At 41.0% G+C, this 14996-nt stretch overlaps 1 protein-coding gene across 7 annotated transcripts in view; it reads left to right on the top strand.

Annotated features, from left to right (window-relative positions):
• TSNARE1 (t-SNARE domain containing 1) overlaps window positions 1–14996 on the top strand; it is a 490264-nt gene that overhangs the window by 302159 nt on the left and 173109 nt on the right. For 6 of the 7 annotated variants that reach the window (XM_086741344.1, XM_086741338.1, XM_086741339.1 and 3 more), the window contains one exon: window positions 5788–5870. The exons of the other annotated variant lie outside the window; for it this stretch is intronic. In XM_086741344.1, coding sequence (XP_086597470.1) covers window positions 5788–5870 — 83 coding nt within the window. The remainder of the gene's footprint in view (window positions 1–5787; window positions 5871–14996) is intronic. 7 annotated transcript variants of the gene reach the window in all.

Raw genomic sequence — 14996 nt, 5'->3', positions numbered from 1 at the left:
ATACCTCAGATAGACAGCTGATAGTGTACACTGGGCAATCAGGGCAGAGACCATACCATGCATCCTCAGGAAACTCTTCATATGCCTCCTCTTCTCCTGTGGTAAATATCAGTAATTTGAGACCACTTGTCTCTATAAGAAAGAACGGTAAATTGTTGTGCATCCACTAAAGTGGCAATATTTGTGCACTTTGCCATTTAACACAGAGCAGATGAAATGATGTACCTTATTCTCTGGTAGGATGTGCTATTTTCCAATAGATATATGTAGGACAACATTTGAATTTTAAATCCCTGGAAGATGTATCCTGGCAGGCATGGTAAACCTCTGGCAGGGTGATACCATTTTTCAGCACATACATATGCAGCAGATACTTGACATTTCCAAGATGTGTTTCAAGGACAGTATGAATCACTCAGGAGCTGAAGCGTTGTAAATTTATGCTGGTGTTCGGCCATTGCCTTATAGCCACTTTTATTCATACAGACTAAGGCTTTGGGCTGTTGGCCGAAGGAAACCAGTGGGAAGAGCTGGTTATGACATTTTAGGGTAGTTTAAATAGTCTTACTAGGCCTGCCTGGAAAATTAGGGTGAGTGGTTGTTCAGTGCCTCAGTCCTTACCTCTGAGGGTCATGGTGCGTTACCGTGTGGAAGAGTTAGAGCTCTGCTAAAACCCAATAGAAAGCTATCTGCCTTTTGTTGGAAGCGATAACCATGGCTCCTGATGACTCATGGAACTGCAAATTGTATTTCATTGCACCAATCTAAGCCAATGTGACCTGTTTAGCCTTAATTTAGCATATGGCCAAGGTTATTTCATAAATCCTCTTGTGTGTGGAATCTATAGCTTGATGTTTACATTGAAGTTTGCAAATGACCAACCCTAAGCCATTTTAAATGTCACTCCGGAAGAACTACCATAGTTTTCCTTCCCCTTAACATCCACAGTTGTGCCTATAGAAAGCCTGAGAGTTCTTTATCTGTGGAATGAGACTCACTTAAAACTCTCAACGTACATCACAACTAGAACAGGCAAAATTCTTTTTTATGCTGAAAGCAATTTCACCTAAAATTTGGTTTTTAATTAGGAAATTAACCTTTATACATTACCAAAATATTCCTTTTTTTTTTTTTTGTATGTGCATCTCAGTATGTTGTACTGATTATTTCTAGTCAGAAGTTATAGTGATAAAAGAGAGTTAAGCTTAATAAAGTGCTAAAGATAAAAAGTATACTGTGAAGCCTAAAGGGACCCATTTTGGTTACTGCCAAGTGGGAACATTTAAAAATTCTCATTCACAAGCTCACTTCCCTGTCTTTCAGGTGGTTTTACTGAAAATGCTGCCTTGTGAAACCAGTCCATCATTGCCACTGTAAAAACTCAGGTCATACAGGTGATTCCTTAATACATTAGGACAAAACCCCACTCCAGCCACTGTCACTCCAGTAATTTCACATATAAGACTCCTGTTGGTCATTAGCAGGGCTTGATCTCAGAAGACAGGTGAATAGAGAGGGTTGAAAGACACCTCTTGGAGTCATCATGTTTTCTGTCTCTGTGTGACAAATGCATCATAAAATCATATCAAATTACATCTAGAAGCTGGTTAGCTCTGTCGCCTTCACTACTCTTGTTGAAAGGCTGTGTTTTAGCTGGAAAACTAGAACTCTTTTCATAATTCCTTGGTGCGTTTGTTTGCGACCACCATCTGCTTTGGTGCAACCCTGTCCCTCAGTTTAATAAAATGGCGATCACATCGCCTTAAGGTTTTTGTTTGCTTTCAAACTGAACCATAAATTTGTCATCACAGACTAAGGACAGCAAATTGTTGTGGGACTCAAGCTCTTTGGAAAATCCCAGGCCCAGGGCTGGGTTATCTCTACTGTTTGGGAACAGGCTCACTGTCCTTTCGTACCAAAGACAAAGGAGGAAAGAAAAGGCAGACCCCTCCAGTAGGTTTCTTCAGTCTACCTAGGATGCTATCACCTTTCTGGAAATACTTGCCTCTCCATCTCCAAGCAAGGTATTTTGGTGGGGAGTCTGAAAGTGAGCAAGGTCAAGCTGTGAACCATCACTAGCATTCAGGAAAGATGCACTGAAATAGCTGTGAGTGACATATTCATCATTGACTTATTAATATAATTGACTTATTTCTTACTTCCTTGGAATTTGACCCAAGTTCTCTTTCCTTGCATTGCTTTCCTGTGTTTATTAGCAGAAATATCTAGTTAAATCATGTTACATATTTATGGCTTATTTTTATAGAGGTTTTGAGCTGTTTTGGTGGGAGTTTGTTTGTTTTTGGTTTTCCTCTGTGCCTCAGGATTACAAGTTGCTACGAAAAAAAAAAATAATAATAATGGGAAGTTTGTTTATTCCAAGGCTGGTATTCCCCTGTTAGGAGAACAAGTGAAGAGAAACAGTGCCACCAGGGTCCAGCCTTATCCTGTAACATCATATCAACACATTCAGGACATGTAGCACGTGTCCATCCTACTTGTGAAAGCCTGTGCTGGGAAATACGTAGATGGTGTTCACAAAACACGGTGGGTAACATACGATTAGCCCATCCCATGCAGCGCTGAAGGGATATTCACCGTGTTTAATGTTATCTAACTAACGCAAATCTCCTTAGGCCCCCCTGCAGGCAGTAGGAAATGCTAGCTTCCTCCAGAAGGCAATTTAAGGAAGCTAAATTAAGCTCCTGCTGTGATTTCCCTCTATCCCAAGAGGAGCGCAGAAAGATTACTCTTGTTTTAGTAGGATATCTTTCATAAACTTCTCCTCTGTAGCTCTTTTATGCCTAAACAATTAATTTTCTGAGGGCAATCAGCCTTTAAGAGGCATTGAGTAGTGAAGTGTGTCTGCACTAAGATCCTGGTAAACACCAGATACATGAGCAAGTTATGTTTCTTTGATTAGGTGACTGTCAAGGTGTTCAGTGCACTCCCTCCACACCTTCCATATTTCCCAAATGCTGCCATCCCTTCCAAAACCCATCAAAAACTACCTCAATACATGGAGGTGCTTTCATACTTAAAGTTGTATTTTGTAACCCAAAAACATGGTCAGACGTTGTGCTTCTAAAATTACTAGGTGTCCCAGCAGGATATATTCTTAGTTTTGGTTCACTTTTTTTAACCTGATTTTTTCTTCTTTTCTCCCCATCCTATTGTGTTACTCCTTGGCTGCAGGAAGCTACGGCATTTTGGAGCTTTGAGTGGTCAGGGTCTGGATTTCAGTTGACACAAACTGGTGTTGTCCCACAGGTAGTTCTTATGGACTTCCACAGAACACATAAGAAGTTTTTTTAGGCAAAACCAATCTAATTAACTATACATCATGTAGTCATGCTTAACCATATAAGTAAATACTTGTCACCGACTAAGCAACTAAGAATTTCTCAACTTGGGTGAAAGAGAAGTTATTCTGGCTGATGCATCCTGTGTGTGTTAATGACATATTAACTCTTTTGGTTTCTGTGCCTTGTGCCCTGTTGTTTCCATATTGTTGCGGTTTTGTGATAACGCCTCTGCGATAACGTATTTAAGACAGGGAAAACAAGAAAAAAAAAAAGGAGAAGATGTGAAGCAGCTGAGCAGTGAGCCTTGTGGGCCTTGCAGGCCTCACCCTCTGGCCTCCTGTCGGGCGGCCGACAGGGCCCAACTTGGCCCGCCCTGGCTACAAGAAGTGGAGAGGGGATGAAAAGTGAATAAGATGTAAAAGGATCCTGAGAGGCGTCTGCCAGCCTGTTGTGAGGAGCGGCTGCAGATGCCAAGGTCAGTGAAGGAGGAGGAGGAGTAATGCGACTCCTGGCCAGAATTCCCCTGCAGCCTGTGGTGACGACCATGGTGGAGCAGGTTGTCCCCCTGCAGCCCATGGAGGTCCCCGGAGGGACAGAGGTTCACCTGCAGCCCGTGGAGGACCCCACGGTGGAGCAGGTGGAGGCCTGAAGGAGGCTGTGGCCCATGGAGGGCCCCCTGGGGCAGCCGTTCTGGAGGGATATTTTCCCAGAAATACCTTCAGATCCATGCAATACTGGAAGTAAACACTTCAAGGTTGTCACACTGATGTGTGCACGTGCATGGATGCAGCTCTTCTAAGGCTTTGTAAAAGCAAATTCTATATTTCTTCACAGACAGAAGACTTCCTTAAAAGCCTTTTGATCTCTTTCTGCTAAGTCCTGAATGCAAGGAAAGCATATGGGCAGAGGTCAGTGATGCCAACCAAGGTCCAGAGTGTTAAAGTCTTAATAAAATGGTTTGAGAAGCATTGGATATGATAAATAAAATTATGTTATATCAATCTATACAAGTGCCATCCGTGTAGCTTTTTTCTTGTGTACTACAGCATGCATAATCTAAAATAAAGGGAATGGAAAGCCATCTCTCCAAGGTGTCATACAAGACTTTTAACAGGTTTCCAACTGCTAAGCTGAAGTTTGTGTGTTCCATGGTTCTGTTGGTTTGTGGTTTCTTTGCTCTTTTGTTTTGTTTTTGAGTTAGCAGAAATGCATAATTACATTAAGAGACTTGCAATGCTTTAAAATGCCAAAATCTGAACACAACCACTTTCCACAGCTTATTTGGAAACCCTCTGTTCTTCAGCTATCTCAAAAGTGGCCAGTCTGCTTAATGTTATTTCCTTCAAAAATAGAAGAATTAATTAGTTAATCTGCTGTGTCACATCTTAATCCAATTCCTAATAACATCATATGAAGAATTTTCATTAATTTTATTAAGGGTTAGATAAATCCTTGAAACGTGATTCTCAAACTTCTACCTCTGGTTGAATTCCTCCTGACCATTTTTGTGGTGTAATACCAGCTTTAAACCCCACAGAAGCAGCCCAAATGCATGTATTCTCCCATTGTGGCCAATAATTGTCAGCTGCACGTCTCTTAGGGGACAAGCTGGTCAAGATTGCTAAGATTTCTGCTTGAAACACAAAGCCTTATTTGCGAGCTTTATACCATAGCTGTCTTGCTTTTTAAGTGCAGCTCTGGAGTCAAAGTTAATATTTTTCTTTGATGGAAGTGGGGAGCTGCCAGCTGCAATGGGAAATCTTTCTTTTCTCATCTCATTTGTATTCCTCATGGCTCCTCCATCTTGCCCCAACATCAGATCTAGCAGGGTGAGATTCTTCTCCCTTAGTTTTAGGTACCAGCAATGTGTCTCAATCTGAGCCACCCGTACAGACTTCCCTTGCAGTTTGGATGTGTGATGCAGGAGTTTAGGTTGTGATTCATCTGATCTGATCAGCAGCATGCAGGTACTGTAGAGTGGGATTAATTGTGCACCATGGACTTACTCTCTGTTGACTGTGATAGTGTCCAAGGTGACTTGCTCAGGTATGGACAACTGGGCATGGTAAATAACCCACATGATTCAGATGAATCTTATCCCTCAGCTCTAATAATGAGGTAATTTCAGATACAATCTGCCATGTCTTTTCTATAATTTAACTCTAATCTAGTAAATTTACCAACTTTGAGCTGATTTCCTTTGAATTCCCTATCAGTCTTCCCACTGGTTTCAGGAAGAATAGGATGAGCTGCCTCATCCTGTCTAGGAACACATGGAGAGCTGTCAACCCGTCAGCTCTGACTGATGGGTTAAGTGTTCATCAAATGGATGGCATTCCTATTTCCCTGTAGTGCTACAGCTTGCAAACAAGAGGCTACTCATGTCTTTATGCCCATGAGTAAATTGCTGAATTGGTGTTGGTATAAAGTCTTTGTTTTAGGTTTGTACTCTGTAATTATCTTCTGTTATCTTAATTTGCAGATAGTATTGAAGCCAACATTGAGACTGCATCTTCTAATGTAGAATCAGCCAATGAGCAGTTGGCAAAAGCCAGTCAGCACCAAGTAAGTGGGACTAAAATACCCTACGGATACATTCAGTAATAGTATTTAAAATAATGAGAACACTTCGTGGCTGCGAACCACATGGCACATGGGCTGTGTTGGATTTGTGCTACCTGGAAAGATGATAAAGCATACTCTAAGTAAGAGCTAAACTTTTTTTTTTTCGTGTATATATGATTAAATTACTGTAGCATCGGCAATTTGCATTAGAGTAGTCATTAAGAGATCTGCATATTAAAGATGCATTTCCCAGTAGGAAACTCAGCAATTAGCTACTGTTGTTCTTGGAAAGACATCATAAAATGTGCATCATTTAAGTGTATATGTGCTTCTTATTGGAGCGTTTCCTTATAATCAGGCAACAGTGCTTTTCAGAAACAACTGAGTTGTCAAAAGACGTGATGTGGTTGGTGAATAATGGCTGTTGGAATGATGTTCAGCACTTTTTAAAGGCAATTGGAGGGTAGAGTTTTGGGATTTTTTGTCTTTTTCATTATTGGAGCAAGAATAAAACACATACACACAAAAACGCTGATGTTTTTGAAAATATCTTGACCAGAAAGAGCTCTTTGATGGTTATAGTTAGTACTTTCTAGGCATGAAGGGGGTGGGCGGGAAGTGAATAAAGGAAAATTGTTATTGCTTGCATTGGATTGACAGAACAAAAACTGTTAGTTTCTTTTTTTTTTCCTCAATCATAAATCAGTTTGTTCAAGTCCAAAGTGAGTTTCACAGACCTGGAATCTTATGACAAAATGTAGCTGAGGTCTGTGCCAGTACATAGTGCCTCCTTGTTGGTCCTTGAACACAATGAATTTAAAGGTCTGGGGCAAAGCTCTAGCCCAAAGAAGTAAAAGCCACAGACATTTTACTCCACTGAAAAGGAGTAATGTGATTTTAAAATTATCTACAGTTCATTTTCTGGTGAAATGTACTTTGCCAATTTTGGGTAGTAAGAACAAATCTTGTAGAACTTTGATATTGCAGAAACTAAGTGTGGTCTTCAGCCATGTTTTGCTTTTAAAGGCATATATTTCCAAGATAATGTCTGTCACCCTGCATTTAATCCTACATTTGCCTTGAAAATAGCCTGCTGAGCTTTTACTGCATGAAGTCTAAAATGAGACAAGAATAAATTTAATACTTGACAGTAGAGCCAATTGCAAAGCTGCAAATGAGTTAATGACAATTTTGGCTAAGAAGGTCAAAAAGTAGTCAGGCAGAAAATGAACACAGTACAGGGTAAAGGATCTGTTTTTTTTCCAGGCAGCAGGAGCTGCTGAAATAGCCTGGCCAGTTAGGAGGTCCTTTGTTCCTCAAATATGTTGATCAAGATGAAGATATAGCCAATCTTAGTGAGTCAACTGCTACTATGGGCATAAATGTGCACTGACTGGAAAACATTTCAGATCCTTCCTTGTCCTTGAAACAAGCCTGTATAGACAAATATCACTTAGATAAATTCTGCTGCCAAAGGAAACGTGCAGTCCAGATCTCCTAGATCTCCAGATCACTAGACAGTTGCCCACAACTCTAGTTTGCTGTTTGTCCCCTCTTTCATGAGGTTCCCTGACATATGGACAGAAAATGAAGGGAAGTTTCTGTGACTTCGATTGCTGGCCTGCTGTCTGGGGTTTGTCAAATGGCATATGAAGCCTCATGTGTTATGTGCCATGATATCTGCTCATCTTAAATCCAAAAAGACGTTGTCCCCATAATATGACAGGAAGGGTCCTGGACACACAGCCTTCAAGGGCTTTTGTAGGAAGTGATGTTGGTGCCAGTTGCACACGTATGGATAATGCAGTGGAATATATGTCATCCTTCCAGGCTGTATGTGTGAATTGGACTGCTTTAGAATATCTAGGGTGGATCTGGGAGGATGATCAGCCAGAGGGCTTCGTGAGTGAACTGCTTTCAAGGGAGCTGCCATAGCTGTAAATTTTCTGTAAATTTTCTCTGCACTCTTCTGTGCTGCTCAGAGATGAAAAGCACAGACTTTTAAAAAAAAATCTTACTGAGTAGTTTTCCTTCTTTTATTAAACTGCCAATTCATTAATGTATTTGGCTGTTACCTACGACCTCTACTACAGTGGGATTGTCCTGTAAATGCAGACTGGCTTGCATACATTTCTTGTCCCTGTTCATATGTATATGTGTATATAAATATGTCTGTGTATGTGGTATTCTTTTCTCAACAAATGTATACATAAATTGAGAAATCAGAAATGTCATCACTGAAACATTCAAGACTATGACCTACTGTAGACCTTAATGAATGGATTTCTGTCAGGAGTAAAGTAAGTGACTGTTTATTTAGCATAATGCTTGCTTATAATGCAGTGCACTCACTTCAACAATACAACTTGGAGTACCAGTCTCAACCTGTACATTAACATAACAAAGCATCAGTAAATAGCTTTTCTTTAACAAATACAAAATAAGGCATTTAGGTTCCATGCAAAAATAGAAATGTTTAAACAAATATAAGTATCTTCCTACTGAGCTCCTTTTTCTGCATTTTGAATTTTGAAAGGTTCTCCTTCAGCTTGAGATGTGTGTGCTAAAAGTGGTGGTTTATTATGATTATTTTGTATGAATTATCATCCCCCCATCTGAATTCTTCACCCACCCACCAAAAAAAAAAAAAAGGAAAAAAACCCCACACATCTGTAAAACAATAATAGGGAACAGGTAAGTGAAATATATGTAAATAAGATAATGACAGTGGTCTGCAACTTTCAGGCTGGACAAGGCTGCTGGGTGGCTCGGTGCAGCCCACTGCCAGCCTTGCCCTCAGCCCTGGGAAGGGAGCAGGAGGCATCTGTGAGAATGGTTCTGCTTTCCTCCTCTCTGTTCTCTGTCACCTCCTGCCCCATGGGTCCCCTTTTCAGTGGATGTGGATGTGGATGTGTCCCCTTTTCAGTGGATAGGCTGCATCGTCTGGTTGGTGTAACTCTTCACTGGTCACCATACAGAGGTGAAATATGAAGTTGCAGCCCTTGTGTGTCTCCATCAAACATGAGGCAGTTTGTCTCAGCAAAAGGTCTGGGGACTGTTGTTATAACAGGCAGGATCAGACAGCTCAGGAAAGTAGATGGTCTCAATTTATCATGGCCCTCTTGATCTTAGATGCCACAGCAAGTCCATGAGTCCATGCTGGGTACTGTAATCGGCACCCACGTCATTGCATATAATCCTTCTTCGCAGCTGTAGACTTCACCCCCTGATAGCAACACATCCTTGCTTCACCAAGTAAATTCCCAGAGAAGTCTTGGTGGTCAGATACCTCAGAGACTCTATGGACCACATATAAAAACAGCAATACCCATAATGCCTATCCATGAGGTAGAAAAGAGTTATCTTATTTTCCATAAATTTTTCCCTGCCATTGTAAATCTTTGTATATGTTCTGATTTCAGCACTGCTTGATTTATAGTGGATGAGAGGTACTTGCGATATCTGTGCTGCAATAGAGGATGGGGTAGATGAACTTGTAATTAATCATAAGCAAAAATATATTACATCTCACAGGCATAAAAGATTTAGTGAGAGCTGTCAGAGCTTTGGAAGAAATACATTGATTTTTAATTATGAGCAGATATTTTTTTTCTCATTTTAAATTATTTTAATTCCTGAATAATTATTTGTGCTTAAACTTATTTTTACTGCAGGCAGCAGTTAAACTGGGCCACTGAATTATCTATAGAAATGTGGAGGGTCAAAATGCAGATGAAAACATTAATGTTGGATATTGATACCAGGAGTAGAGGGACAGAGGCTGGTTGCAATACGAAACCCCTCTTGGTCACAGAAACTTGACAATTTTACTTCATTATCTTACTTTTCACTAACCAAATGGTTTAAAAAAAATGACCAAGATGCAAACAAGTCTGACAGAGAGAAGCCAGAAGAAGTAATCTCCTGTAGCAGACTTCTGTGCCTTTCCTTTCTGTGAGGCTTTCATATCTCTTGGACCTAAGGCAGAGATGACAACCCTTACCATTTAGTACCAATGGCCCAGACTTGTCTCCTGAGATGTCATTGTCCATGGCCCTACAGAAAATGGTTCATCTCACCTGTCTTGAAACACCAATTTTAACATGGGTCAAATTGCTCTGTGGAAGATAGGAAGTTATTGGACCAAACATGAGTGGTGGAGGTAGGTATGTCTGAGTTAGGTGTCTGAACTCCTTTTACACCAACCAGGAGAAGGAATTGTTCCCACTGAACGTCTTGTCTCATCTTACAGGAGATGTCCAAAATAGGTCTGATGGCTGCTGTTTTGGAGGTGCCTGTTCCCTCCTTTGTAAGGTCCGGATGACAGTAATTCCATACAAACATTTCAAGGGAAGATGAATCATGCCTATCACCTATCCTTTATTGAAAAAAAGGGGGGATATAGACACCTGATGGTCTCAGTTCTTGCATTTGAGACAAGCTTAGGTGGGATCAACATCACATAGAGGGGCTGGGTGCAATGAGATGAGTAGTTTCGCTTTGCTCAGTTTGTTCATAGCTTCCTGCAGATGGACTGAGAGGAAGAAAAAGAAACAAACGCAGACTCCGCGGATACATATTAAACCAGTTACTCTTTTTGATTCGAAGTTTGGCCTAAGTTCAGCTTGGCCGCACTGACTGAAGGACTCTGTGTGCTGACTGTTGAAGCTAATTTGTTTTGGAAGAGCTGCTTGTGTTACTCTGATTAATGCTGGTTGCTTTCCTTCCCTGTATCCTCCGTGGAAGTCAAGCTAATTTGGATTCACTGGCATCGCAAAGGCAAGCAACAGTTCAGTGACCCACTTGTGTAGTCTAAGAACAATGAGTTTTCTTCCTGTAAAGAAGCAGTTCCTGGGTCTGGCTTTCAGGGATACACAGAGGGGCACTTTGAAGGCTGGAGCTTTATGGAAAAAAAAGCCTCGTAAATTTGTGACATTTGCAGAGAGATCTTATTGCCCGGGGACCACCAATAAAGGGCCGACTTCAACTTTTGCACAAATAACTCATTGGCATTTAAAAAAATGAAAGAAAATTTGTGTTTCCAAAAATCACCTTCTCAGAATCTTTGAAATTTCCTGGCATGCCTGCCTCTTAAAGCACTTGCTACTTGTATGTACTATGATAATTAAGGTTGTCTTCTCGTTTTCCCTATGGGTATGCCCTAAGATCCTGAGTTACGCTGCCGTTAAATCGTTTTAAAGCTAAGAGTTTTAAAACCGTGGTGTGCAGCCAGTTAACACCACAATACGATGGAATTGCACTGCAAAGCCGTGATGAACTGGCACGACTGGAATATCTCAATGCAAACACAGCTTTGTAGCTACTTAATGTCTTAGAATAAAAAAAAAAAAAACAACCTAGCTGCTTGTAAGACAGATTCAGGACCGAGATGTAATGACAATCTACTGCTAACTATAAGATGCCACGTACGCGGTCAACCTCATCTTGCTGTTGCTTAGCTGTGTCTGTCGCCAGTGTGAGCACGGCTTAGTTTGCCGCTTCTTTGGGTAATTAGCGCTTGGAAGTTTTATTCGGGGGATTATGAAGCTATTTTTTTCTTCTGGCGGTTTCTGCCTGTGAAAGTGATGGGAGCTGAATTAAATCTGCAATAGGAACTCAGAGCTCTGTAAGGACTCCAAGTAAAAGCCATTACCAAAGTGACTGTGTAATTACACGACTGAGCCTTAATCCCCCTCTTCAGCAACAGAAGGAAATTTTGCCACCATCCAGAGTTCTCGTGACTCTGTGCCATGATTTCCAGTTAGTAAAATAAGTCTTCCCCAAACTTTCTGTTTCTCAGTCTGCAGCAACGTGCTCGCACCAGCTCAGTTCAGAAACTTCTTCCTGGGCTTCCCACTCAGAACTGATTTCTTCAACTTCAAAGCAATTCCTCCTCCATAGCACTTGTTTTCCTTCCACCCTTTCCCCCTCCCATTAAGCCATATCTTTTTATTTCTGCTCTCATTTCCAATCTCTCAATCCTCCCCTGTTGATGCATGGCTGCCCAAACCACTGCTGCCTCAAACAGTCCATTCCCTTATAATGATGCCACTAATTTGCTTGCCCCAGATTACTCAAAACCAACCCCATCGGGATGTTTGCCTATATTTAGACTAGATATTAGGAAAAAATTTTACAGTGAGGGTGATAGAACACTGGCCCAGGTTGCCCAGAAAGGTGGTGGATGCCCCATCCCTGGAAACATTCAAGGCCGGGTTGGATGAGGCTCTGAGCAACCTGATCTGGTTGGAGATGTCCCTGCTCCTTGCAGGGGGGCTGGACCGGATGGCCTTTGAAGGTCCTTAACCATTCTATGATTCTATGATCATCTGTCAGATGTGCCCCCACATGGTCTGTACTGCCTTGAAGCCTTGAAGCAACTCCTTGCTGCATGCCTGCCCCTGCTTTCAGGCTCTTTTTTTCTTGACAATATGCTGTGGCCAGCGAGCAAGGCTATCCGGGGCAGTGCTTTGAACAATTAAATTGTTTCGCCCTCTACTTTCCCTCAACAAGTAGGCAGCAGAAGCAGCAGCAGGCAGTTGGGATAAAACTTGTTCTTTCTTTTTTTCCTTGCTCCACTGGCTCCCTGTGAAAGACAGGCTGAGTTTTCTGATTTAAGAGTGTTTTATTTTGAAGCAACTTCTGTTTGTGTGGGGTTTTTTTGCTGTATTTTAATGCAGCCCATTTACAAAACAGCTGCTTACCATAGGAAATGGTGTTCAAGTCAGCGGCAGTCCAAGTGATGAATGGGCTGCGTGAATGCAGCAACTTAACCTCAGTGAAGTCTGAGCCATAACATTTATTTAAACTTATCTTTTTCTTTTTTCCCCCCTGTAAATAATGGATCTGTGTGATCAAATATTTATTTGGAAAAGGTTTGTTTAGAGCTTTTTGGATGTCATGCAGTTGGCGCTCTTGCATGTGAAGGTAAAATCTTTCAGGCTATTTGTGATCACAGCTGAACATCTCTTCATTTCTACCATCAAAAAGAGAGAGTTGACTCAACCAGGTGGTAGCTTAATCTTCCTTTCTTTTATTATAAATCATGCCCAGTAAGATTTTTGGATGAAAAAAAAAAAAAGAAATTTAAAATTGTGTATTGTGAGGTCACTTTTTGTTTAAGCACAAGTCACTCTTGGATGAGTGAATAGCTGTAGTCCTCACCGATTGTTCACCTTGGTGGTATGCAGCACTGGGACTGTATCACACCAAGATTTAGGAATATCCATTTCTTTATGCACAGTGGTCTGGATTCAGCATTTCAAAGGCAAGGATTTTGCCTCTGAAAGTTGAACAAGTCTGATCTGTGACAAGATGGCAGAAGGAAATCACATGCTGTCTTTTGTTTTTCTATTTCATTTGTTTAACAAATTCTTTTTTCCAGGGTGCAATTTCATTTTGAAGGGTCAGAGATTAAAAAGCAATTTTCCCTCGCTGACAGTGGCATAAACCATTGAGTTACATTTCTCTTAATGGCCTCATTTAACTGAGGAGCGGACGGAAATCCTTAGTTACTGAGTGGAAAACCACACTTAGAGTCATCCTTGTGCCCAGTGGCAGCACGTATAATCAATTGCATTGCCCAAAGGTCAAAGCTTAGATAAATGGTATTAAACTTACTTCTTAATGGGCTAGGAATACCAAGAAGTTTGGAATATTAGCACTGGGGATGTATAGCTAACCTGGATCCGATGAAAACCAGAAGCAGAAAGTATGCCGGTTGGAGTCCCAGCTGTATAGCCTGAAGCCGTATTACAGTGGCCTGTGAGCTTGTCAGATCTCATCAAGTAGCAAAGTGATCTAGCTTGGTCAGTGTTCATACTGGAAACCTCCACTGAAAATCTTCCTGTGCAGGCAGCAATGTTTTTCTGTTCACTTTCTGAGTGACTGCTTTCTGGCACAGGGACGCCATCCAAACAGTGCCACCACTCCTGAGATATTTAATCAAGTTTTGGCAATTAGCATCAGTAAAGATGCCATATTGGTTTTCCAACCCAGAGTGGAATTAATAGTTGAATTCCAGTATGGGGATTTATATTCTGATTTAGAATCATAGAATCATAGAATCATTACAGTTGGAAGGGACCTTCAAAGGCCATCCAGTCCAACCCCCCTGCAAGGAGCAGGGACATCTCCAACCACATGAGGTTGCTCAGAGCCTCATCCAGCCTGGCCTTGAACATTTCCATTTCTGTGCCTTGATGTTTTACTTGGTTCTCATAAGCATCAGTTTATCAGTTCATCTTTTTCATAGGGACAGCGCAGGGATCTATAGTTGGTATAGTGGCATCTCATCTGATTTGATACTTAAAATATAGGCAACTAGTACAAGACAGACTAAGCTTCGTTAGCACATACTTCTGGAAGACACTTCATCTTGCTTCCCTTGGATAGTGTACCTTAGTTTTTGATGAATGGTGCCCTGGAGGTGAACATCTTGCCTTCATGCTGATAGACACGCACCTTCAAAAAAAGCACTTAACTACTAGAGAGCTAGGATTTTATTTCTTTGCCTAAAGATAAATATTTAGTATCCTTCTGTGCTGAGTAGAGAGTCCTGCTGTGTTTCTGGCTTCCACTGTTGAAGTCTGTTGATCTTCCCAAAATCACAAGTCACCTCAACCAGCTGTGTTTAAATGTTACAGAAAACCTGAGGCATATTAGTTGGTCAGAAGTAGCTGAGAAAGTAACTGCTTATTCCTCTATTGTGTTTTAATAACTGTATTGATCGCAAAGGGAAAATTATATGTAAGGAGAAAGAAGTTACAGAAAATGTAATTGCTTTTATTTCCATTTTGACAAAACCTGGAAGCACTTTAATCAAAGGTCTTTTCCATATTCCTGAAGGAAATCACAATCACAAGCCTGGCAGGATGTATTTGTAATACAGCTATGAGGTCATGGCCTGTCACTATCAGAACTGGAGAACAGGAATTGTTAAGTACAACTTATATTCAAGAGTAAAAAAGGGAATGAATTACAGTCCTGCTAAATCTGACTTCAGCAATGCACAAAGCTCTTGAAGACATTGTGAAATGAAGAATTAAAGGCATGGATTTCAGTGGAGAATGGGACAAAATGTGATTATTTTACTTTTAAAAAATGATTGCATATCTTTCTTTGTGA

The sequence above is a fragment of the Chlamydotis macqueenii genome, chromosome 2 (genome assembly GCF_036417535.1).
Source record: "Chlamydotis macqueenii isolate bChlMac1 chromosome 2, bChlMac1.mat, whole genome shotgun sequence".
NCBI lineage: Eukaryota > Metazoa > Chordata > Aves > Otidiformes > Otididae > Chlamydotis > Chlamydotis macqueenii.
The sequence above is the reverse complement of the archived record's forward strand: the minus strand, read 5'-3'. Positions and strand labels throughout refer to the sequence as shown.